Source organism: Esox lucius, chromosome 11 (genome assembly GCF_011004845.1).
Source record: "Esox lucius isolate fEsoLuc1 chromosome 11, fEsoLuc1.pri, whole genome shotgun sequence".
In the NCBI taxonomy this organism is placed as follows: domain Eukaryota; kingdom Metazoa; phylum Chordata; class Actinopteri; order Esociformes; family Esocidae; genus Esox; species Esox lucius.
The window spans coordinates 14,215,415-14,240,011 of record NC_047579.1 but is presented as its reverse complement, the minus strand read 5'-3'; the positions used below and the strand labels follow the sequence as shown (position 1 = coordinate 14,240,011).

At 43.5% G+C, this 24,597-nt stretch overlaps 1 protein-coding gene across 1 annotated transcript in view; it reads left to right on the top strand.

Annotated features, from left to right (window-relative positions):
• Positions 1-6,894: 6,894 nt before the first annotated feature.
• Positions 6,895-24,597, top strand: part of LOC117592790 (NLR family CARD domain-containing protein 3-like) — a gene marked incomplete at its 3' end in the record, with an annotated part of 85,799 nt that continues 68,096 nt past the window's right edge. Inside the window, exons 1-5 of the mRNA XM_034295442.1 lie at positions 6,895-6,978; positions 8,073-8,189; positions 20,630-20,743; positions 21,608-21,692; positions 21,827-22,055. Coding sequence (XP_034151333.1) covers positions 6,953-6,978; positions 8,073-8,189; positions 20,630-20,743; positions 21,608-21,692; positions 21,827-22,055 — 571 coding nt within the window. The remainder of the gene's footprint in view (positions 6,979-8,072; positions 8,190-20,629; positions 20,744-21,607; positions 21,693-21,826; positions 22,056-24,597) is intronic.

Sequence of the window (24,597 nt, the reverse complement as noted above, 5' to 3'; positions counted from 1 at the left end):
TTAATTAATTTAAGATAACGTATTCAACATAAATTATTTAAAGAACAGTATGTTTAATGTATCTGCCGTCATCACCACCACAACCTGTCATTACCAGCACAATCTGTAATGTGCTTGCAATGACTGTGCTGGTAATGACATTTGTGCTGGTAATGACTAGCGTTACTAGCAAAGATGATGACTAAGCAAATGTAGCTAGCTGTCTACATGTAATGTACACCATTTTAACTATTAAAGTGATACAAATAATCCAAAATTTTTTAGAAATACAAAAATACAACACATATGGTAATGACGCATAATAAGTGTACATGCCCAACACAAAGAATAAAGAGTAGATTTACTTACTTTTCTGGACATCAAGGCATCAGTCTTGCAGCTTGAAATCCATGTGCTCCACTATGATATTAGGTTACCATGGCTACCAAATAAACTTTTGATGAGAAAACAGTAGGAAAGTGCCTTTATGCAGAGCGTGTTGGTAAACCATGGGACATGTAGAAATTAAGCAAAATAAAGTACAAAATGCATATATATGCTTAATCTGTGCATGTAGTTTATTAGTTCAGGTAACATTTAATTCATATTCATATTTTTTTTAATTAATTTGTGATAAATAATGTTTGAGATATGGCATGACGTGAAAACTCTGGTGGCGGACAACACCAAAACACAGATATTGTACCACAAAACACCAATGAAATGTGTTAAAATCATTAGTAAGAGCAGCCATAAAAAAAAGTCTAAGCTTGTTTTTGTTTATACTAGTTAGTGGTGCTAAAATGTATTAGATTTAATTTGTTTTTATTAGAATTATCCCCTGTGGACAGAAATAGGCCCTTCTGGGAAATACCCAAGAGGACTTTGAAGGAAAGGATGTGGCGATATTTTACAGCTCATAACACATGGCGTTATGTCGACGTGATTCAAGACCGGGTAAAAAGTTATAACAACAGCTAACACAAGAGCATATATGACACCGTTACAGGTAAAAGCCGAGAAAACACTTGAAGTATTTAAAAAATTTTACGGTTGGTTTCCCCTTTGTAAAAAGAAAGCCATTGATTTTAAATTCAAAAAAGTCGATACTGTGCGTGTCTCAGAGTTGCAAGGTGTTTGTGCTAAGAAATATGGACAAGGTTACTCTGACGAATTACTTTCAGTGTCGGAATGCATACCGCGTATACCGCCTGTTTATAAGCTAAGCAATTATGAGTCTATAGGGTACCTTTTATGAACAAGAGCTTCAAAAAGTGTAGATAAATAAGGACAAAGTTTTTCACGTAGATGAGATTTTGAAACAAAAAAAAGTAAAAGGAGACACAAGTATTTGTCAGGTGGAAAAACTGGCCAGAAAAGTTCAACAGCTGGGTCCTAGAGTCGGGAGCATTGGACGCAACAGGATAAAATATCTACCACTGGGGCGAGTTTTTTCACAAGTGATTTCAACAATCATGGAAACCTCAGGTTTTTATCTGACTGTCACAGGTGTGTCGAGGTGCGTGAATAAGGGAGCCAAACGCAGGGAGGTAGTTACTCTTCTTTCTTTATAGCAAAATATGGCACGCATAACAAAACAAGAGCGCAAAAGTGTGCAACAGCTTTGCAATTACAAACACCAAACATAGAACAATACCACACAAAGACACCCAGAAACACAGGAACTAATATAGGCAACCTAATGAGGGAATGGACACCAGGTGTGTGCAATAACAAGACATGACAGTGCTAGAGGACCGGCGACGACGCGCGCCGAATACCACGTTGGGGGGGGTGGCGCGCGTCCTCCACGCGCGTCCTCGTTACAGTACCCCCCCCTCGACGCGCGGCTCCCGCAGCGCGCCCCCGCCGGCCCCGAGGCCGACCCGGAGGACGCCGCGCAGGACGATCAGGGCGCCGACGATAGAAGTCGGTGAGGAGCTCAGGATCAAGAATGTCCACTGCCGGCACCCAGCAACGCTCCTCTGGGCCGTACCCCTCCCACTCCACCAGGTACTGCAGGCCCCTCCCCCGGCGCCTCGAGTCGATGATGGAACGGACAGAGTACGCCGGGCCCCCCTCGATGTCCAGAGGGGGCGGAGGGACCTCCCGCACCTCAGACTGCTGGAGGGGACCAGCCACCACCGGCCTGAGGAGAGACACATGGAACGAGGCATTAATCCTGTAATCAGGGGGTAGTTGTAACTTATAGGTTACCTCGTTCACTCTCCCCAGGACTTTGAACGGCCCTAAAAACCGCGGGCCCAGCTTCCGGCAGGGCAGGCGGAGAGGGAGGTTCCTGGTCGAGAGCCAGACCTGGTCGCCCACAGCGTAGACCGGGGTGTTGTTACGCCGGCGGTCAGCAGCGGACTTCTGGCGAACCCCGGCGCACCGGATGTGCCGATGTGCTACAGACCAGGTGTCCTCGGCGCGCCGGAACCAGTCGTCCACCGCCGGAACCCCAGTCTCGGGCTGGCTCTGCCAGGGTACTAAGACCGGTTGGTACCCCAGGACACACTGAAAGGGAGTCAAGGACGTGGAGGAGTGGCGAAGTGAATTCTGAGCATACTCTGCCCAGGGCAGGAACTCCGACCACTCCCCCGGCCGGTCCTGGCAATAGGACCGCAGGAACCTCCCCAGGTCTTGGTTCACACGCTCCACCTGCCCATTAGCTTCGGGGTGGAACCCGGAGGTGAGGCTGACCGAGACCCCCAACCGGCCCATAAAGGCCTTCCAGACCCGAGACGTGAACTGAGGGCCCCGGTCAGAAACAATGTCCTCCGGCACCCCGTAGTGCCGGAAAACATGGGTGAACAAAGCCTCTGCGGTCTGCAGAGCCGTCGGGAGACCAGGGAGAGGAAGGAACCAACAGGCCTTTGAAAACCGATCCACAACAACCAGGACTGTGGTATTGCCTAGTGAGGGGGGAAGATCGGTCGAAAAACAATGGACAAGTGAGACCATGGTCGTTGTGGAACGGGCAAAGGATGTAACTTACCCGCCGGAAGGTGTCTAGGTGCCTTACACTGAGCGCACACCGAACAGGAGGACACGTACGCCCTCACAACCTTGGCCAGACCAGGCCACTAGTACTTATCGGTAAGGCAGCGCACGGTACGGTCTATGCCCGGGTGACCCGTGGAAGGGGACGTGTGGGCCCAGTAGATGAGACGGTCACGGACATCCAGCGGGACGTACTGACGATCCGCAGGACACTGAGGTTGCCCAGGATCGCTGCGCAACGCTCGCTGAATGTCCGCGTCCACGTCCCACACAACCGGCGCCACAATGCACGAGGCGGGCAGAATCGGTGTATCATCTACCCGCCTTTCAACCGCGTCGCACAACCGAGACAGCGCGTCTGCCTTAGCCTTTTTCGTACCCGGAACGTATGAAAGCGTGAAATCGAACCGGGCAAAAAACATCGCCCACCTGGCCTGGCGAGGGTTCAGTCCCCTCGCCGCCCGGATGTACTCCAGGTTACGGTGGTCGGTCCAGACTACAAACGGGTGTCTCGCTCCCTCGAGCCAATGTCTCCAAACAGTCAAGGCGATATCGCGGACGTCGACCATGGATGGTTAAAACATGGATTACTGGGATGACCTCGACTCTGCGCCTGTGTCCTTCTCCTACCACAACCGTGACAGAATAAACCACCCCAAAGAGACACGGCAGAAATGGACGGTAGGGGAACTCCTCGGTTGGCCTGACAGCGACATGGAGGAGGAGGAGAACCCCTACCGTCCCCTGCGGCACACCGGGCCAACACAGCGTCCACCCAGGAGGAGACGTCGACAGAGGTGTCGTAAGTAAACCTCCGTGTGTCCGCCCCAAGAATTTCTTGTGGGGCCAGTGGGGGGCTTTCCCGGATGTAGGGCGAAGTGAGGACTGGTGGGGCTTTCGGGACTGGTGGGGTAACGCCCCCCGCTGCCTGGGAGCCGCCGCCAGCGCCCCCCGCTGCCTGGGAGCCGCAGCCAGCGCCGCTCCTACTCCTCTGCCGGCTCCCCCGGCTCCTGCTCCCCCGGCTCCTGCTCCCCCGGCTCCTGCTCCTCCGCCGGCTCCTGCTCCTCCGCCGGCTCCTGCTCGTCCGCCGGCTCCTGCTCGTCCGCCGGCTCCTGCTCCTCCGCCAGCTCCTGCTCCTCCACCGGCTCCTATTCCTCTGCCGGCTCTTCCGCCGGCTGCTGGCCCTCCGCCGGCTCCCCCGTCTCCTGCTCCTCCGCCGGCTCCTGCTCGTCCGCCGGCTCCTGCTCCTCCGCCAGCTCCTGCTCCTCCACCGGCTCCTATTCCTCCGCCGGCTATTCCGTCGGCCCCTGCTCCTCCGCCAGGTGTTGACTCTCCGCCGGCTCCCCCGGCTCCTGCTCCTCCGCCGGCTGCTGACCCGCCGCCGGCTCTCCCGCCGGCTCCTGTCCCTCCGCCGGCTCTCCCGTCTCCTGGCCCTCCACTTCCCCGGCCTGTCCCTGTGGCTCCGCCTCCCCGGTCTGTGCCGGCTGCTCCGGGTGCTGAGCCTCCGCCTGCCCAGATTTGTCGTCCCGGTCTTGCGGTAGGGAGCCCGCGCCTTTGGGGGGGGGTACTGTCACGTCCTGGCTGTGCCCCTAGCCATCTCTGCGCTGGGCTCGGGGCATAGCCAGGACAGGACAAGAGGTGGTCATCTTGCCTACGCCAATTGGTGTTTGAGTTTGTAATAAAAATAAAACTGCCATTTTGAAAGCTACACCCTCCTTCTTCCATGACTTTTGCTAAATAGGCGTAAATTACTTTATTGGAATTCTAAACTGACAAACAGAAAACTATTTAGAGAAGATTTACCATTTTTTTTACCCTGTTTTCCGACTTAATCCGCCAAAAGGCCACACCACTTAGCGTTGGTACCCAAATAGTACTCAGGCGCTAATCACCCCTCGCTGAATGCATGACGTCAATGGATGAATGTGTGATACTCCCAGATGAATGAAAACTAAATTAGGCTATTATTGAAACATAATACAAATGATGTAGGCTACTTATCACATGGGTTACCGTTTTTAAGTAGGAGATTCAGCTTAGTGTGTAGTCTAACTCATCAAATGTAAATCGAAAATGTAAATCTATATTATTTTAGGAGGAAAAGAGAAACTAAATTGCACACACATCGTATCGTCTCTCATTGAATATTCTCTGATTATTTTATTGAAGCCAAATGTATTAGGCTAAAGAATTATTCACAAAACAAAATTCCAACGAAATCTCTTTTTCTACTAACTCCTCTCAGTTTTGCAATAACTTATTGATGTCACCTATAGAAAAAAAAAAAAGTAGTCGTTTTTTTTCTGATGAGACCTTTGACACAAACACATATTTTGTAATTCAAGATTTTTTGGACTATTTGATATAGTTTGATGACGACCCAGTAGATTAACTGATGCTCTGGCTGGATGGTGATGCTGTGGAGGAGAATGTCCATGCTAATAGGGACGATTCATATGCTAATGACGCCAAAACGGCGTTAGGCTCTGGCGGTTAAAGGGGGGAAAAAAGGCCTGGCGGTTCTAGTGTTAAAAATAGACCAAGTATTTTTTGCGATTTACTTGCAATGGCATAAAAATTATATTTGATCTTTAGAACGCGTAAAAAGCCAGGGAACACAACAAATGCATCCAGCAGTTTAGTGAGAGCAAGTACCACCTTGCAAACTGCACGACAAACAGCATTATTACTCAGATGTTCAGCATCACAGATGGAATACATGAAATGTCCACTGGCAAAATATTGCAAAACAAGGCACACTTGTTTTGCAATATTGTCTGTTCAACAGTGAGGGCATTACTCTGATGAGTGGCATTAGATACATCTGGCCCTAGAAGCAAGTGTGTCGTTAGGACTGGGCGTCCAGGTCTAAAGCCCCGGAGCTTTTAGAATTGCCCTGGATCTGCCTCGGGTAAAACGTAGTCACTTTTCATAGTACGGGTTTATCAGGAAGTTACACTCGGTGTAACCACGTTACTGCTAAAGTGACCTCGATAAGCCTGGTCCCTCTCTTCATAGTAGAGCCCTCTGGTCTGCTGCTCCTGCGGTAGATCACGGAGGTGAGCCTTGGATATTTACAGTATTTCAGTGTCATCACCTGTGTGTTATTTCTAACTACTGTATCATATTGTGTGTATTATCTTGCAAAAAGTGTTTTCACAAATTTGTGCATAGCATTTCTAAGGTATTCCTTGCCTGGTTGATATTCTCGTTGGTTTCTCGTGATTGCAGTCAGACCTACTCTTATTTTGTTTGACAGACCTGTGTCCCTTGTCCCGAGGACCTCCCTGCAAGTATAAAAGGTGGCATTGTATAGTTTACATAAATAAAACATTTAAATGAACATACACCACACACTCTGTCTGTCTTACCACATCTATGACATTTATGAGAAAAGCAAGGGAAAATGGATAATGGTTGTATAAAATGTAACTAATTGTAATTTTTTTTCACCTAGGTGTTTCATGCTGTAATTTCTTCATCAGAACTCTGTAATTGACAACCTGATGAAGGTGTAAGCCGAAACGTGTTGTTTCTTCTGATGATCTAGCCAACACATTAAAGGCTTTTAAAGTTTAAATCCACATGAGTGTCTGGAATTAAATGTTTTATAACCCAGTATACATATTTCCTTGCTTGTCGTAGAACTGCTGCTTTGTTTGACCTTCCTAGTTCTCTCATGTTCTTTCACATTAATTCACATCTGATTATTACAGATTGTGGGACATCTAAACATGTTTCAAAGGTAAACCCTAAAAAATGTAAAACACAAAAACATTTGTTTAAGTTTATTAGCCTGTGTATGTTTAGCAAAATGAATGAGATCAAATGTCTGTTAGCTCCACCTCCTGATGACACAACTGAAAACAGAAGTAAGGTTTCTTTACATTGTTCATTTGGATACGAATGGGCAGCATATTTTTATTTTATCTTTAAACTGGAATAGACTTTTCAGAATGATAATTCAAAGATGAAAACAGGGAGTGACCACATGGAGTAAGTCATCACTTTTCTTTTGAAGGACTGCTACTTTAGTTAGTCTGTTTTCAAAGAGAAAGTAAATCAGTGTGTCTGTCATCAGCAAAATGTAGTTGAAGAGGGAAGTCAAAACAGGATTTCAGTCCATATTTGTTGGTGATGTGTCTTAGTTTGGTCAAAGGTAATGTGTGATTATATTCAGTTTGTGTCTGAACCAGATATGGTGTGTCTCTGTAGTCTTTACAGTTTAAGTCTTGATGCAGGAAGTGTATTTCCATGATGTGTTTAGAGGTTTAAGCAGAGAGAGTAAAGGACTGGACTAAGCCTCTAAAATGAGTCTCTCTGGGTAGAGAGAAAAGGGCACTGCCTCATAAATGAGTCTCTCTGGGTAGAGACAAAAGGGCACTGCCTCATCAATGAGTCTCTCTGGGTAGAGAGAAAAGGGCACTGCCTCATCAATGAGTCTCTCTGGGTAGAGAGAAAAGGGCTCTGCCTCATAAATGAGTCTCTCTGGGTAGAGAGAAAACGGCACTGCCTTAAAAATGAGTCTCTGGGTGGAGAGAGGTGAAGTGGGCCCTGCCTCCAGTTTGAGCCTGTCTTGTAAACAAAAATACAAAGCTAAAAGGTCAGATTATAATTTATAATAAGAACGTTTTGATACTGACACTATAATAAATATTTTATGATATGATATATACACTAAAACAATATTGTGATGATATAATATTTACACTGTAATAATTAATTGTATGACATCCCTAAGTGAAACAGAGTCTTTTTTAACCCTGGGGTAATTATTCAAAATAGTTATTATCCTCTATTAATGCCCAATATGGATTATTTACCCACTGAGCATTTAACACAGCAGGAAGACATTAACACTATAATGCAATGTTGTATTTCCCCATCTGAGGTCAGAGTGAAGTAATATTTGTTGTTGTCTGTTGTCCTTTTCTCCTACAGTTGAAAACCTTTGGCCAGTTCATTGGTTGTCCGGGTTAAATAATCATGAATAGTAAATTAAATAAATGTAAATTAAGTACCATTCTAAGAATGAATGTTTCCCATTATAGTAGGTGAGAGATGTAATGTTGGTCTCTAATGTGTTGAAGCCTAATCTATCAGGAGAGACCAGCCTCCTCTGTACCCAGCTGTGTGTCCATGGAGAGTGACTGGTCTATGGGACGACCTACGAAGTTCAAAGAGAGAATCTTTTCAACTGAACACAGGTAAGAACTTGTGGGTCATGATCAGTAAGTAAAACAACAATATCTCCTACTTGGATCCCCATTAGTTGATAACAATATTGTTTACATGTTATGTCATTTAGTAGAAACTCTCATCATATATTCCAGAAGACATTACAACTTCTGAATTCATTCATTTGGATATTCGATCCAAATTACCTAGGAGGCACTGTTCAAAGTTTTCAACTCTGATAACATTACTAACCTACATTAACTATTTATGTTTAATGACTTTAGTAAAAAGGGCCTTTGGTATGTTTTTTTTTTTTTAAAGTACTAGCATAAATTCGCAGAGGACGTCTACTGGGAATGATTTAATTATTTCTTCAATTATTTTTAGTCACTTGGGTGCTGTTCACACAAATATGTAGTATTATTTTACCCTTAGTACAGAAAACACACATTTCTAAGCACATCCGACATTGACTGAGTGCAACAAACCAGATCAAATATCAGCGTGCTACATAGAAAGACGTGTTTCACATTGAAATACATGTTCATACAATGTAAATGTACACATGTTGAGAGGATTTTCTTAACTATTTTTACATTTCTCGTTGCTTTGGTGTTATTATCAACAGTAGGGTGCAGTGTTTCAACGCTCTTATTACAAACTGATCATACATTTAACCAGTAAATCTTGAATTTGAAACAACTGATTTTGCTTTCATTTGGTTTGTAATGCTGTAAGAGCTGTAGGAGGGTCACATGCACGTGGGGATGGTGGTCATTGACCTTCCACCTCCATAAGGAAAAGGAGACTATTGGGCAGGTCAAGGCCAAAATCATTCCTGAATCACCTCTGAATGATGGAACCCTATATAAATCACATAAGAGAGGGATATGATATTGTTTGTTTGTGTAAACATGTCTGATTTATGGCTTTTGTTGTGTGACTGGATGTAAAAGGTGATTATGGGATTAATAATTTATCGTTTATGTCAAAAAGGTTAAAAGGGGTCATTTCCGGACTTCCCAGGTGTCTTTTAGGGAGGGGTGGTTTTTATGAGGTTGACCCAGGATGTTTGGGTAATAAAAGTGATTTATGTATATACAAACTGTCTGCTCATGGGTAAGGGAAGGGGGGCTGGTCAAACTGTCTGCTCATGGGTAAGGGAAGGGGGGCTGGTCAAGCTGTCTGCTCATGGGTAAGGGAAGGGGGGCTGGTCAAACTGTCTGCTCATGGGTAAGGGAAGGGGGGCTGGTCAAACTGTCTGCTCATGGGTAAGGGAAGGGGGGCTGGTCAAACTGTCTGCTCATGGGTAAGGGAAGGGGGGCTGGTCAAACTGTCTGCTCATGGGTAAGGGAAGGGGGGCTGGTCAAGGGGGGTCAGGGTGATGGGTAGATCAAGGGAAGGGAGGGGTTTGGTTTTAGGGTCTTGGGGCAGGGTGTGTGTGTGTGTGTGTGTGTCGTAAATAAGGTGTTTTCTCTTGATCAAAGATGGACTTCAAATGTTTCATTTCCATTAGATTTTTAAGATCTTTGCTTCAACTAACAGACAATAAAGTCTTGGGTACTGAGCGATACACTGGTGGTAGTCCTGACTTCGAAGTAGGACATAGAATGGAAGATAGAAACACGGAAGACTGTGTTCAGAATTATTTGATGCACCAAAGAAGCACTTCCTCAATCAGTATAGAACTCAAGTGTCGTCCTTTAAACTGTTGAGGGATCAACACGAATTGCCTGATGGGAATATGCTTGGGTTCATTTTTAGGGTTGATTACCCTGCCTCTAAACTGAAGCTGTACAGTTTATTTACAGGAACTGAATATACAGATGGAACATTTGGCGTGGAGTACGACTGGGATGTATTACATCAGGTAGTTCAATAGAAAACCAGGTAACTGATTGTTCACACACTGATTCAGAAAGATCTTTAATTGGTACCTGGGTTTCTATTGAGCTGGTTAAGGCTGTTGAGAAAGGTTATTGCATTGTGAAAATATTTGAAGTCTGGGATTTCACTTGCCAGTGTGGCAGTGTGGCAATCCCAATCATAACTAGTCTAATCTCATCCAGGAGTGGGTACTGATTTCATGATGCTAAATAAAATGTATTTAGTGCCTCAACATCAGTTGGATACGCTTAAACAACAAGGCCCAGAATGCATTTGACCTTCAAGACTACGCGGTTGTTTTTAGTCCTAAACCCATAACTCTTGGGACTGCAGGATGCGTATTCTGTAATATGGTCACCATCTTCAAACTCATTTGTTAAACCACCCAAATAAATACCCAGAGGGGGTTTCCATTCACCTGCCTTGCTAACATAGACCACAGAGTCTATGTCATGGTAAAGAACGCGCCTCTGCAGCTTGTCCATCAGATTGTACATTTCAAGACGTCCGTAGGCTGTCGTAAGAGCAGCAATCAGTACGTTCACGTTGCCGGGGGATCTAAGGTCATTTTATTTATACCTCCACTGTACCAGAGCAACACTTCTTCTTGCCTTATTGACTAGCATTCAAAAATCAAAAATAATAGAAATATTATTATTATTATTTTTTCAAATCGATTTGAAAAAAATAACTCTGTGAATTGTTCAGGGTCTTTAACAAAGGTTATTACGTTCCCAAAAAAATATTCAAAAAAAGTTTTGAAACACTTATTTTTGCCTTATTGACTTGTATTATTTGTAGGATCCAAACATGCCCTCTTTATCCTAATAATCCTGTGAATGTACCTGTCTTTTGTTTTTTCTGATGGTTTCTCTTTTAACAATGACTGAATATAACATTTGTGGGGCTTCTCAACGTCTTCCAAAAACCCCTTACATTTAGGGCAATACTTTATGGCACACTTGTGTGATTTTTAGGTTATAATTGATATGACATAGCAGACATTTCTTGTTGATGTCACACCAGCTGGCAAAATTAGCTGCCACTGGATGCCACGAGGCAAGCTTATGTTTTTCATGGCAGTAAGCTGAGCGGCATGTGCAGTTACAATCATGACACTTTGTGAATTGCTGGGGCTGATATGGACAGTCTGCATCATTACATATGGCACAGTTGTATTTACATGAGTGGTCGCTAGGTCTAGTATAACCTATGTGACACGCGGTACACTCATAGGTTGTGCCCATGAAACGCTTAATGTTGATAATGCCATTATAATGATTGTGTTGTACAAACAAATACAGCATCTGTGGATGAGGGCTGGGGCTGTTCTGGAATGTCTGGGTGGATGAGGGCTGAGGCTGTTCTGGAATGTCTGGGTGGATGAATCACACCTATTAGGATACAGGACCACAATGTTGATGCCTAGCAAGCATTCATATTTGATTATATCAGAAAAAGCGACAGGTTGATGAATGGATAAACCTACGGCCCTCGGAATATCATGTGCTTTCTGTAAGCCTTGAAAATCATTAAACATGGATTGAGCAAATGGGCTAAACTAATGGCAAACACAAACTGTTGTCTGAATTCTGAGGGATAATGAGATGGGTCTTTTTACTGTTTATTGTCTCAGATTTCAAAAGTGTTTCACCTTTCCTCTTCCCCAAACCATGTGGGTTCCTGACAATCTGAACTAACAATTCTAGGGTTTTATCAGCTAAGATTGATAGATTCCACTGTACAAGACTATCTACTATATCCAGAATTGTATCAATGTTTGCATTTCCATTTTCCAAAACATGAGAAGTACTGTTCAAATTGCAATATACAGTGGGGAGAACAAGTATTTGACACACTGCCGATTTTGCAGGTTTAACCACTTACAAAGCATTTTGGCCCACTCCTCCATACAGACCTTCTCCAGATCCTTCAGGTTTCAGGGCTGTCGCTGGGCAATACCGACTTTCAGCTCCCTCCAAAGATTTTCTTATTGGGTTCAAGTCTGGAGATTGGCTAGGCCACTCCTGGACCTTGAGATTCTTCTTACGGAGCCACTCCTTAGTTGCCCTGGCTGTGTGTTTCGGGTCGTTGTCATGCTGGAAGACCCAGCCACAACCCATCTTCAGTGCTCTTACTGAGGGAAGGAGGTTGTTGGCCAAGATCTCATGATACATGGCCCCATTCAGTTGTTGACAAATAACATCTGCTGTGTTTGAAATGCCTAACATTGTTAATAGTTATTGATGGGTACTATCCACAGATGCTATTTGTGAAGTTTCTTGGAAATAGGATGAACAGCATAATACTACTTCTCAAAGGGAGCTTTTTCAGAAAATTCAAAACAGTGGAAAATATAATCAGGTGGAAATGAAAACAGCCATTTGCAAAGTTGTACAGCACCTGTTTCCACATCATATTACACTAGTTTAAGGTCTATACCACAATCGGTGCAAAAGTGATGAGCATTTGAAAATCTCATCGTTGGCAGGTAGGTGGCGCTAGAAGCATTGGCCTATAGAGCGAGGCGAGGTGAAGCAGTCCAGAGTCACTGTGGCAACTTGATCTGATCGTGTTAAACGTGTAGCTGTTAGCACCCTTTGGAACTTTTATGTCTATTGACCAGATGGGGAGTGTGCCATTCATAGGTCTTTCATGAGCTGACCTGGGAAATACACTGACTGGCCCAAAAAAAGTTACGCACTATATTTAATTGGACCGCCTTTAGTTTTGATTACGGCATGAATTCGCAGTGACAATTTCTCACCTACATTAGGCAAATTTAAATCATTTATTTCTGTCCAGAGTTGTATACATTTTTGGCTGAGATCTTGTATTGACAACTGGAGAGGCAAACCACTCCTAAAGACTTACTATGGGGCAAGTCAAAAAATACATTGATTTGATAACTTGGTCATTCAGTATATTCAGGTACTCAGCAGATTTCATTTTATTGCCACATCAGTTGCTGAGTTTAGACCTAACCAAATGAAGCAACCCCAGATCACAATACTGCCTCCAGAGGCTTGTAGAGTGGGCAGTATGCATGATGGGTTTATTTTTTCATGCACTTCCCTTCTTACCCGGACACGCCCATTGCTCTGGAATAGGGTCAGCCTGGACTCATTAGACCGTATTACCTTTCTTCACTGCTCCAGAGTTCTTAACCCAATTCCAGTACTTTCAGCAATCTCTTTAGTGGTTTTCTTTGCTTGATGCAAGCCAATCATTTCAACCTTCTGAAACACAGTAACATCTTTACTTCTGACATGGTTGTTTAATAAATGGGAAGCTACTCGCTGCTTAAATTAGGGTGACAATTATTGTAACCAGCTGAAACATGTTAATCATTGCAGAAATTATTCAATCATAGGCTCTTAAGTATCACCTTGTTTAAATCCAAACGGTGATGTTTTTTTGGTCAGGCAGTGTTAACTGTTGGAAGTTTGGGGAAACTTCAAGGTGAAATGAAGTAGCAGTATGAGGCACTCAGAAGTCACAACCTCTGGACCTGGTTTTGTGTTGGAACTTGTCTGGCTTGAAATAGACAATGTGCCTGCATACCTTGAAGAGGATGCAATGACATCAGTCATGGAACTATATGCATCTGGTGTTATTGTATCCCCGACAGGTTAATGAGCTGAATACCCTGCTTCACATTAACAAAATCAATAGACTTCTGATTGTTTCCCGGGGCTATGCTAATGGTCCATTACTATTGAAGTAATTGTTTGAGAAGGATACTTTTTTGTTCGGACCCTTAAAAAGTGCTATATACACCGATTAGCCATAGCATTATGACCACTGACAGGTGAATTGAAAAACACTGATCTGATCTCGTTTTCATGGCACCTGTCAGTGAGTGGGATATACAGTGGGGAGAACAAGTATTTGATACACTGCCGATTTTGCAGGTTTTCCTACTAACAAAGCATGTAGAGGTCTGTAATTTTTATCATAGGTACACTTCAACTGTGAGAGACGGAATGTAAAACAAAAATCCAGAAAATCACATTGTATGATTTTTTTATAATTAATTTGCATTCTATTGCATGACATAAGTATTTGATCACCGACCAACCAGTAGGAATTCCGTCTCTCACAGACGTGTTAGTTTTTCTTTAAGAAGCCCTCCTGTTCTGCACTCATTACCTGTATTAACTGCACCTATTTGAACTTGTTACCTGTATAAAAGACACCTGTCCACACACTCAATCGAACAGAATCCAACCTCTCCACAATGGCCAAGAACAGAGAGCTGTGTAAGGACATCAGGGCTACAATTGTAGACCTGCACAAGGCTGGGATGGGCTACAGGACAATAGACAAGCAGCTTGGTGAGAAGGCAACAACAGTTGGTACAATTATTAGATAATGGAAGAAGTTCAAGATGACGGTAAGCCTCCCTCGGTCTAGGGCTACATGCAAGATCTCACCTCGTGGGACATCAATGATCATGAGGAAGGTGAGGGATCAGCCCAGAACTACACAGCAGGACCTGGTCAATGACCTGAAGAGAGCTGGGACCACAGTCTCAAAGAAAACCATTAGTAACACACTACGCCGTCATGGATTAAAATCCTGCAGCGCACGCAAGGTCCCCCTGCTCAAGCCAGCGCATGTCCAGGCCCGTCTGAAATTTGCAAATGACCATCTGGATGATCCAGAGGAGGAATGGGAGAAGGTCATGTGGTCTGATGAGACAAAAATCTAGCTTTTTGGTCTAAACTCCACTCGCCATGTTTGGAGGAAGAAAAAGGATGAGTACAACCCCATGAACACCATCCCAACCGTGAAGCATGGAGGTGAGGTGGCAACATCATTCTTTGGGGATGCTTTTCTGCAAAGTGGACAGGATGACTGCACCGTATTGAGGGGAGGATGGATGGGGCCATGTATCGCGAGATCTTGGCCAACCACCTCCTTCCCTCAATAAGAGCATTGAATATGAGTATTCCAGCTTGACAACGACGGACGACCCGAAACACACAGCCAGGGACACTAAGGAATGGCTCTGTAAGAAGCATCTCAAGGTCCTGGAGTGGCCTAGCCAGTCTCCAGACCTGAACCTAATACAAAATCTTAGGAGGGAGCTGAAAGTCAGTTTTGCCCAGCGACAGCCCCGAAACCTGAAGGATCTGGAGAAGGTCTGTATGGAGGAGTGGGCCAAAATCCCTGCTGCAGCGTGGTCAAACCTGGTCAAGAACTACATGAAACGTATGCTCTCTGTAATTGCAAACAAAGGTTTCTGTACCAAATGTTAAGTTCTGCTTTTCTGATGTATCAAATACTTATGTCATGCAATAAAATGCAAATTAATTACTTAAAGATCATACAATGTGATTTTCTGGACTTTTGTTTCAGATTCCGTCACTCAAAGTTGAAGAGTACCTATGATAAAAATCAATTTCTACAGACTTCTAAATGCTTTGTAAGTGGAAAAACCTGCAAAATTGGCAGTGTATCAAATATCTCTCCACACTGTATTAGGCAGTAAAATTCTGTCCTCAAAGTTGATGTGTTAGAAGCAGAAAAAATTGACAAATGTAAGAATCTGAGCAACATTGACAAGGGCCAAATGTTGATGGCTAGACAACTGGGTGAGAGCATCTCCAAAACTGCAGCCCTTGTGGGATGTTCCCAGTCTGTAGTGGTCAGTACCTATGGAAAGTGCTCAAAGGAAGGAAAAGCGCTGAACCGGCAATAGGGTCATGGGCGGCCAAGGCTCATTGATGCATGTGGGGAGCGAAGGCCGGCCTGTGTCTTCCCGATCCAACAGACGAGCTACTGTAACTCAAATGGCTGAAAAGGTTAATGCTGGTACTGATTGAAATGTTTCAGAATGCATAGTGCTTAGCAGTTTGATACGTATGGGGTTGCATAGCCGCAGACCAGTCAGGGTGCCCATGCTGACCCCTGTCCACTGCTGAAAGCACCTACAATTGGCACGTGAGCATCAGAACTGGACCATGGAGCAATGGTCTGATGAATCACGTTTTCTTTTACATCATGTGGATGGCCGAGTGCGTGTGCGTCGGTTACCTGGAGAACACATTGCACTAGGATGCACTATGGGAAGGACGCAAGCCGATTGCAGTGTGATGCTTTGGACAATGTTCAAATGTTCAAATATCAGAAACCTTGGGTCCTGATATTTATGTGGATGTTACTTTGACATGTACCACCTACCTTAGCATTGTTGCAGACTATGTGCATTTCATGGCAATGGTATTCCTTGATGGCATTGGCCTCTTTCAGCAGGATAATGCGCCCTGCCCTGCCACAAAGCAAAACATTTTCAGGAATGGTTTGAGGAACCTCGGATTCAGGAGGAACAGTGTGGTTTTCGTCCGGGCCGTGGAACACTGGACCAGCTCTATACCCTCTACGGGGTGTTGGAGGGTTCATGGGAGTTTGCCCAACCAATCCACATGTGTTTTGTGGATTTGGAGAAGGCATTCGACTGTGTCCCTCGCGGCATCTTGTGGAGGGTGCTTCGGGAATATGGGGTCCTGGGTCCTTTGCTAAGGGCTGTCAGGTCCCTGTACAACCGAAGCAGGAGCTTGGTCCGCATTGCCGGCAGTAAGTCAGACTTGTTCCCAGTGCATGTTGGACTCCGGCAGGGCTGCCCTTTGTCCCCGGTTCTGTTCGTAATTTTTATGGACAGAATTTCTAGGCGCAGCCAGGGGCCGGAGGGTGTCAGGTTTGGGGACCACACAATTTCGTCTCTGCTCTTTGCAGATGATGTTGTTGTGTTGGCCCCTTCTAACCAGGACCTTCAGCATGCGCTGGGACGGTTTGCAGCCGAGTGTGAAGCGGTGGGGATGAGAATCAGTACCTCCAAATCCGAGGCCATGGTCCTCAGTCGGAAAAGGGTGGCTTGCCCACTTCAGGTTGGTGGAGAGTGCCTGCCCCAAGTGGAGGAGTTTAAGTATCTAGGGGTCTTGTTCACGAGTGAGGGAAGGATGGAACGGGAGATTGACAGACGGATCGGTGCAGCTTCTGCAGTAATGCAGTCGATGTATCGGTCTGTCATGGTGAAGAAAGAGCTGAGCCGCAAGGCGAAGCTCTCGATTTACCAGTCAATCTACGTTCCTACTCTCACCTATGGTCATGAGCTTTGGGTCATGACCGAAAGGACAAGATCCCGGATACAGGCGGCCGAAATGAGCTTTCTCCGCAGGGTGGCCGGGCGATCCCTTAGAGATAGGGTGAGAAGCTCGGTCACCCGGGAGGAGCTCAGAGTAGAGCCGCTGCTCCTCCACATCGAGAGGGGTCAGCTGAGGTGGCTTGGGCATCTTTTTCGGATGCCTCCGGAACGCCTTCCTGGGAAGGTGTTCCGGTCCCGTCCCACCGGGAGGAGACCCCGGGGAAGACCTAGGACACGCTGGATTGACTATGTCTCCCGGCTGGCCTGGGAACGCCTCGGTGTCCCCCCGGAAGAGCTGGAGGAAGTGTCTGGGGAGAGGGAAGTCTGGGCATCCCTGCTTAGACTGCTGCCCCCGCGACCCGGCCCCGGATAAGTGGAAGAAGATGGTATGGTACACACATGCCATCATTTAAAATGACTCTGATTAATCACAAATAAAGTTAATCTGTTCTAGTAGGATTTTCCTGACATTTTTCTTAGTTGCATCACAGAGCAAAAGCCATGGTCTGCAGAGAGCATCCAAAGCAACAGAGCGATCTCATTGTTGAAAGATATCAGCCAGGAGAAGGGTACAAAATAATTCCCAAAGCATTAGATATACCATGGAACACAGTGAAGACAGTCATCATCAAGTGGAGAAAATATGGCACGACGGAGGCATCTTTTTCGGATGCCTCCGGAACGCCTTCCTGGGAAGACCTAGGACACGCTGGAGGGACTATGTCTCCCGGCTGGCCTGGGAACGCCTCGGTGTCCCCCCGGAAGAGCTAGAGGAAGTGTCTGGGGAGAGGGAAGTCTGGGCATCCCTGCTTAGACTGCTGCCCCCGCGACCCGGCCCCGGATAAGCGGAAGAAGATGGTATGGTATGGTATGGTTTGAGGAACACAACAACGAGTTCAAAATGTTGACTTGGCCTCCAAATTCCCCAGAAAATTTATCCAATCGAGCATCTGTGGGATGTGCTGGACAAACATGTCCAATCCATCGAGGCCCCACCTCACAACTTACAGGACTTAAAGGATCTGCTGCTAATGTCTTGTTGCCAGATACCACAGCATTTAGAGGAGTCCATGCTTTGATGGACCAGGGCTGTTTTGGTGGCAAAAGGGCATGTGGTCAGAATGTTATGCCCGATCAGTGTATAATTAGGCCAAAAGCCTAAAAGTTTTTCAAGTTTAGGTTTACCATGCTGATTCAATGCTGGCATTTATATAGCCTATTTTATTGGGTTGAGTGTTTTGTTTTTCTCTCCAGTTATAAAATGTGGTTGAATTTGGATGATGGAGAATTTAAATTAATTCATGCATTTTCCTAGAAATTAGGCCAGTAGATAAACTAATGTTTGAGTGGTCTTGAGAAATTGACTGTTGCAAGGTAGGGTCAACTTCAAAGTGAGGTGAAGTAGCAGTATTAGGCACTCAAATCCAGTGGGCTAGTGTTTGCTTTTGAGACTGTATTGTCTGGTTTGATATATAAGGACCAAATGCTGTATGTCTGATCATTTGGCTTGTTTTAATCCCAGATGAAGTTAAGCACACAGCGCCAAAGATAATGAGTCTTTGCTTTCTTGCAGCATCCCCATTTCATAATGGAATAACTGTGTTGTTTGTACACTAAAACTATCAAGGCAGTCATTTTGAAAGTTATTTTTTTGCAGGGTAATAACTTGGTGGAAATGAAACACATGTACCTATAGGACCCTGAATTTTCATAAATATGTTTGTTTTATTCTAAACTTATTGTTGCATTAAAATTGATATGGAACCATTTTTCCTTAATTCTCATAATATTTTTATTTCCAGGTTGTAATCACACCAAACGGTGTGTGGACTGGTAGCACAGTTTGTATTAATGTCTTATTATAAAATCAGTATTTCAAATACATTTTGACATCATTATTATAATGCAAATTACATAATATGGTGATAACTATCATAAATAGCGAACTACTTACTTGTTATCCAGATGGGTCACAAAGCACATAAACCCATGCACTTATGTCATTCCCAAAAAACACACACCTCTCCCAGAACTGTAAACACTATTCACCTGTTTCCACATGATTCAATGTTCAAAACTCTTTCTGCAAAACCTTACACAAAAGTGGACCAATAAACAAAAAACCAGGCAAGCCTAGTTCAGTCTAGTTCAGTCTAGTTCAGCCTAGTTCAGCCCGCAAGTGAAAGTGTTGCCCTCTCAAGATTCAAACCCGGGTCGCCCACGTGGTGGGCTGTGTCGTTAAGTAACCACCACACCACAGATCTGTACATTTGATGGATGTCAGTATAACCTCTTGTGAACAAATCCTCTTTTTCCAGTGGCTGTTTTAACAATGACATTGATACAGTTAAACAGACTAGTTTACCTCCATCACAAAATGGCGTCTATGAACTGTATGGCATTTGCCACTGGCCGTTTTAACAGTGTATTAGCCAGTAATAGGCTTTACCAGTATCTACTTACTTACTGGAATAGTCATAAGAATTGAGTCTGCCAAAGCTATTTCATTTCATTGCATGAGAACGTATTTTTTTCTTTCATGGCACAACAACATACTTTTTTCTTTCATTTGTGAATGACATTGATACAATAGCTATCAATAAAGGTGACGATAACTTTTTCATCAAGTGAAAAGACGAGAGAATCGTGGAATCTACCAGAAATAATAATAATAATACAATTAATTAATGTCTTTAACCACTACACCACGACATTAAATGTTTCAGCAGTCGCTAGACACCATTGAGCATTGTGTTAAACTGGTTTGTGTTATTGATAAGTTTTCAACATTATGGGCAACATTATTTATAGGTCACAAGACCGTTTTTGGTTCCCTGTGTTATCCAGTATTGTGGGAGAACATGAAGTGCTGTATATTCTTAGTAATTTGCAGGTGTTGGTCTTGTATCGGTCAGCAGAGGGAGCTACATACTCTGGTAGTTGATTAACCCGCTCTCGCTCTACTGTTGTTCTCACCAGCCTGTCTAGTAGTCAGTTGACAGAGATCAAGACAACTAAACAAAGGCTGAGGAACCAGATAAACATTATTTAAAATGTGTGTATGTTCTAGGTACTGGTGTATCTGTTTATTAATTGTTTGAAATGTAATTTCCACTTTTCATATGTGTAATAATTATTGATGTACATGTTTTTCAATAATAATTACATCCTCAATTACAAAAATAAATATGATCTTATTAATGTAACATTTACACAAGACATTTAAGAGTCAACGATTCTGAGTTGGTTCAAACTCACCAATCACTCCTAAGTCCACCATATACAAAACACTCTGGGTCCTCCTTCATTATTAATTATAGGATTCAGAAAGATACACAGACTCACTGTGTCTGAATACAACAATCACTACTAAGAAAGTCCACTATGAACAAAAACACTCTGCTGTTTTGTATTTAACTGTATAATTTTCAGGGACCATATAAAGGGACCAGCATCTCCTGTACCCAGCTTTGTGTCCATGAAGAGTGACCAGTCTATGAATCATCTTATAGAGTTCAGAGAGGGAGACTTCTCTACCGATCAAAGGTAATACAAACTCATGGGTCATGGTCAGTGATTTGAACATGATCTCTAATTTGTTTATTTTGTTTCCGTTATATGATTGCAGCAAAAACAGCTAATCTTCCTGGGTTCAACATTTAACGAAAAAGACATTACTCTAGTAGTTGATTAACCCGCTCTCACTCTACTGTTGTTCTCACCAGCCTGTCTAGTAGTCAGTTAGTTGACAGAGAGCAAGATAACTAAACAAAGGCTGAGGAACAAAGATAACCATTATTTAAAACGTTACATAGAAGGTGAGGAATTCATAAGACATACGATATGACACACCAAGCTAAGCAAACTATATAAATGATATAATTGTTATTTTTTGTGATTGTGCTTTTATAGTTTAATTCAATTATAAATATAGCATTGAATCTAAGGTCGGCTATGAGTATCACACACATGGGGAAACAATGTACGTGTAATCTGTTTTTGTTAGATATAATGTATTTTAAAAAATCCTATAGAGCTTAGAGAATTACTACCAATGCCTTCTTTACAAATGTTTATTTGTAACTTTGTGATATAAACCTGTAGTGTGGCCTTGACAAATGAAAGCAAATTCTTATGAAGACTTAAAGTGAAAAAGACAAAATTATATTGAAAAAAAAAAACACCCAGAGATCCTGTTAAATTTTTTGTTGTGGTTTTTAACTCTGAGTTAACAAGAGCCCACATGTTTCTCTTACAGAGCTACAATAGTCAATGTTGGATTATGAATAGTAGCATTTATTTATTTATTATTTGAAAAAGAAGTTGTTAGTCCTGAAATCTGAAGCACAAAACTGTGTGAGTCTGTACAAACTCTGGAAGTGTAGATGTAATGTCATGTTTTGTCCACAGAGACCAACAGGAGAGATCAGAGTCTGAGATTCACAGTGGTCAATCTGTCCAGAGTCATCAAACAGACCTGTCCTCTATATTCAGTGTATGTGGTCCTGTTATGTACATTTGTTTTTGTATACCTCAAGTAAAGTCAATCTTTCATGTATTTGTTAATATTGTTCTGATAATTAAGTAACTTTATTTTAGTACAATTTGAACTTTTTCACTTTCTTTCAGTTACTTGAACAGAATATGATGATGTTTGTGAAGAAAGAGTTAAAGAGGTTTAAGACAATGCTGAGTTCAGATCTCACAGAAGGATTTGAGAGTCAGAGGGAGGATGAGGAAGGTGTGGACTCTGAAGATGAGAAGCAGGAGAGCAGTGCCAAAGAGGGGGCTCTGAAGATCACACTGCATGTCCTGAGGAATATGAACCAGAAGGATCTTGCTGACACACTGGAGAAAAGTAAGAGTTGTCTGACTTTACTGTTGAATGTTCCAAATTATATTATAGTGACCTTGAGACAACGTACACTCAGCTAAAGGATTATTAGCGTGGCATGGTTGTTGGTGCCAGACGGGCCGGTCTGAATATTTCACAATCTTCTCAGTTACTGGGATTTTCACACACAACCATTTCTAGGGTTTACAAAGAATGGTGTGAAAAGGGAAAAACATCCAGTATGCGGCAGTCCTGTGGGCGAAAATGCCTTGTTGATGCTAGAGGTCAGAGGAGAATTGGGCCGACTGATTCAAGCTGATAGAAGAGCAACTTTGACTGACATAACTACTCGTTACAACCGAGGTATGCAGCAAAGCATTTGTGAAGCCACAACACGCTTGCACAGTCCTCATGCTGATGTTTGTTGAGGGCCCAGCATTGAATGCAGATGTTATCTGAGGCAGTGTTGCAGGTCTATCGCGTGAAACAGTTCTTGCTAGTTGATGCTGGTCATGTTTTCCCACAGTCTTTTTTTGGCCATACTGCTGTTGTCAGTTAGATGTTTGGCCAGAATTCTTGTATTCACAGTACACCCTTTAAATGGTAGTGTGTGGAAATCCAAACTTCTCCTCTACTCCCGAAATGCTATGACCCATCTCACGAGCTCCACCTATTACAGTTTTTTTCAATTGTTCACACACAATTTTGAAAACCGGGTTCTTTTTTTCAAAATATAATCACAATTATCCAAACACCACACTCAATGCATAATTCCTAGATTATTTGCAATATGACACACTTCAGTCAAAACATACAACTTCAGTCAAAACATATACACATATTTGTGAAAATGCTATTAGTTTTCATTTAACCAACACAGTCCTCAATGATCGGACACTATTGCAGCCAGTTTCGTACTGCTGTGGTAAATAAAAAACACATTTGTAAAAAAACTAATTTTAGGAAATAGCATGTGCTAGATTTTTGGCCAGACATTGTTATGTAAGGGATAATTTAGATGACAAAATAAATAGTGACAAACCCACAACATTCTTCATGATTAGTTAGAGATATAGGGAGAATATACACAAATAGGAATACTATAAACTTACCAAGCACTGCACAACACTGCTACATGCTGCAGACTGAATATTTCAAGTATTAGGGCCGCAGGTTGTATACCTTCCACCGCCATGCTGAAAAACCTCTTCTATTGGATTCAGGAAGGGGGAGTATGGGGGAAGGTATAAGACTCCAAATTCAGGTGCTCATAGAACCAATTCTGGACCAGAGCAGCCCGATGGAATGAGACATTATCCCAAACGACAATGTACCACATCTGGTCCACTTGGTTTAATGCTGTGACAATCTCCTGCAATCTGTCAAGAAATGCAAGTATCAGATTTGCATTATAGGGTCCCAGATTTGCATGGTGGTGGAGGACCCCATTTTGTGTGATAGCAGCGCAAAGGGAGATGTTACCCCCTCGCTGCCCTGGCACACTGGTGATTGCCCTGTGTCCAATTACATTTCTCCCTCTTCTTCTTGTTAAGGGTAAATCCAGCCTCATCCACTCATGTTGAATTTCTGCAGCTTCCATTTGCAAGACTCTCTGAAACACAGTAAAAGACAATAGGATCCTATTCAATATCTATTGCACAGTATTTCTTTGTGCCAGAACATTATGAGCAGTGCACAATACCACACCATAGTAAGATGAACTATACCTCCACATACTCATTGTGCAGATGTTTCACTCTCTCTGAATGTCTCTCAAAGGGGACACCATACAGTTGTTCATGTATATTAGATTTGTCTTGAGGATTCGACCTAATGTTGACAGAGACTCGTTGGATGTTGTTGAAAACATGGTCATCATTGATGATATTGTCATTGATGATATTGTCATTGATGATATTGTCATTGATGATATTGGCTTGGATTTTTCACAGCCTGATACAATTATTGGTCAAAACCATGTTCACAATGGCGGCCTCTTGTGCAGGAGTGAACATTGGGCCCCTTCCACCTTGGTGTCCTCGACCCTCAATCCTATGTAAATATATATAAAGAAATACACATGCAGCCTACTGTCAAATGTCACAGTTAACAATATTGATGAGAAGTACAGCAAGCTTCAGTTTCAATGAACTGTGTGGTTAGCTTACCTGTTTCCTTGATCAAATGTCCGAATTACTGATGCAATAGTATTTCTGCTGAGATTTGGTTGAAGTCTTTGTCCAGCTTCCATCAGAGTCAGTCCATGGTTGATAACATGGTCAATACGTGTTGCACGGATTTCTTGAGTCAAATTTGGTCCTCGTCTTCTTTGTTCAGGTTCTATCAACTCTTCAAGTCCTTCTCTACCTCGTCCTCTACCTGGGCCTCTTCCTCTACCTCCTTCTTCTCCTCTTCCTCTACCTAGGCCTCTTCCTCTACCTCCTTCTTCTCCTCTTCCTCTACCTGGGCCTCCTCCTCTACCTCCTTCTCTACCTCGTCCTCTACCTAGGCCTCTTCCTCTACCTCCTTCTCCTCCTCTTCCTCTACCTAGGCCTCTTCCTCTACC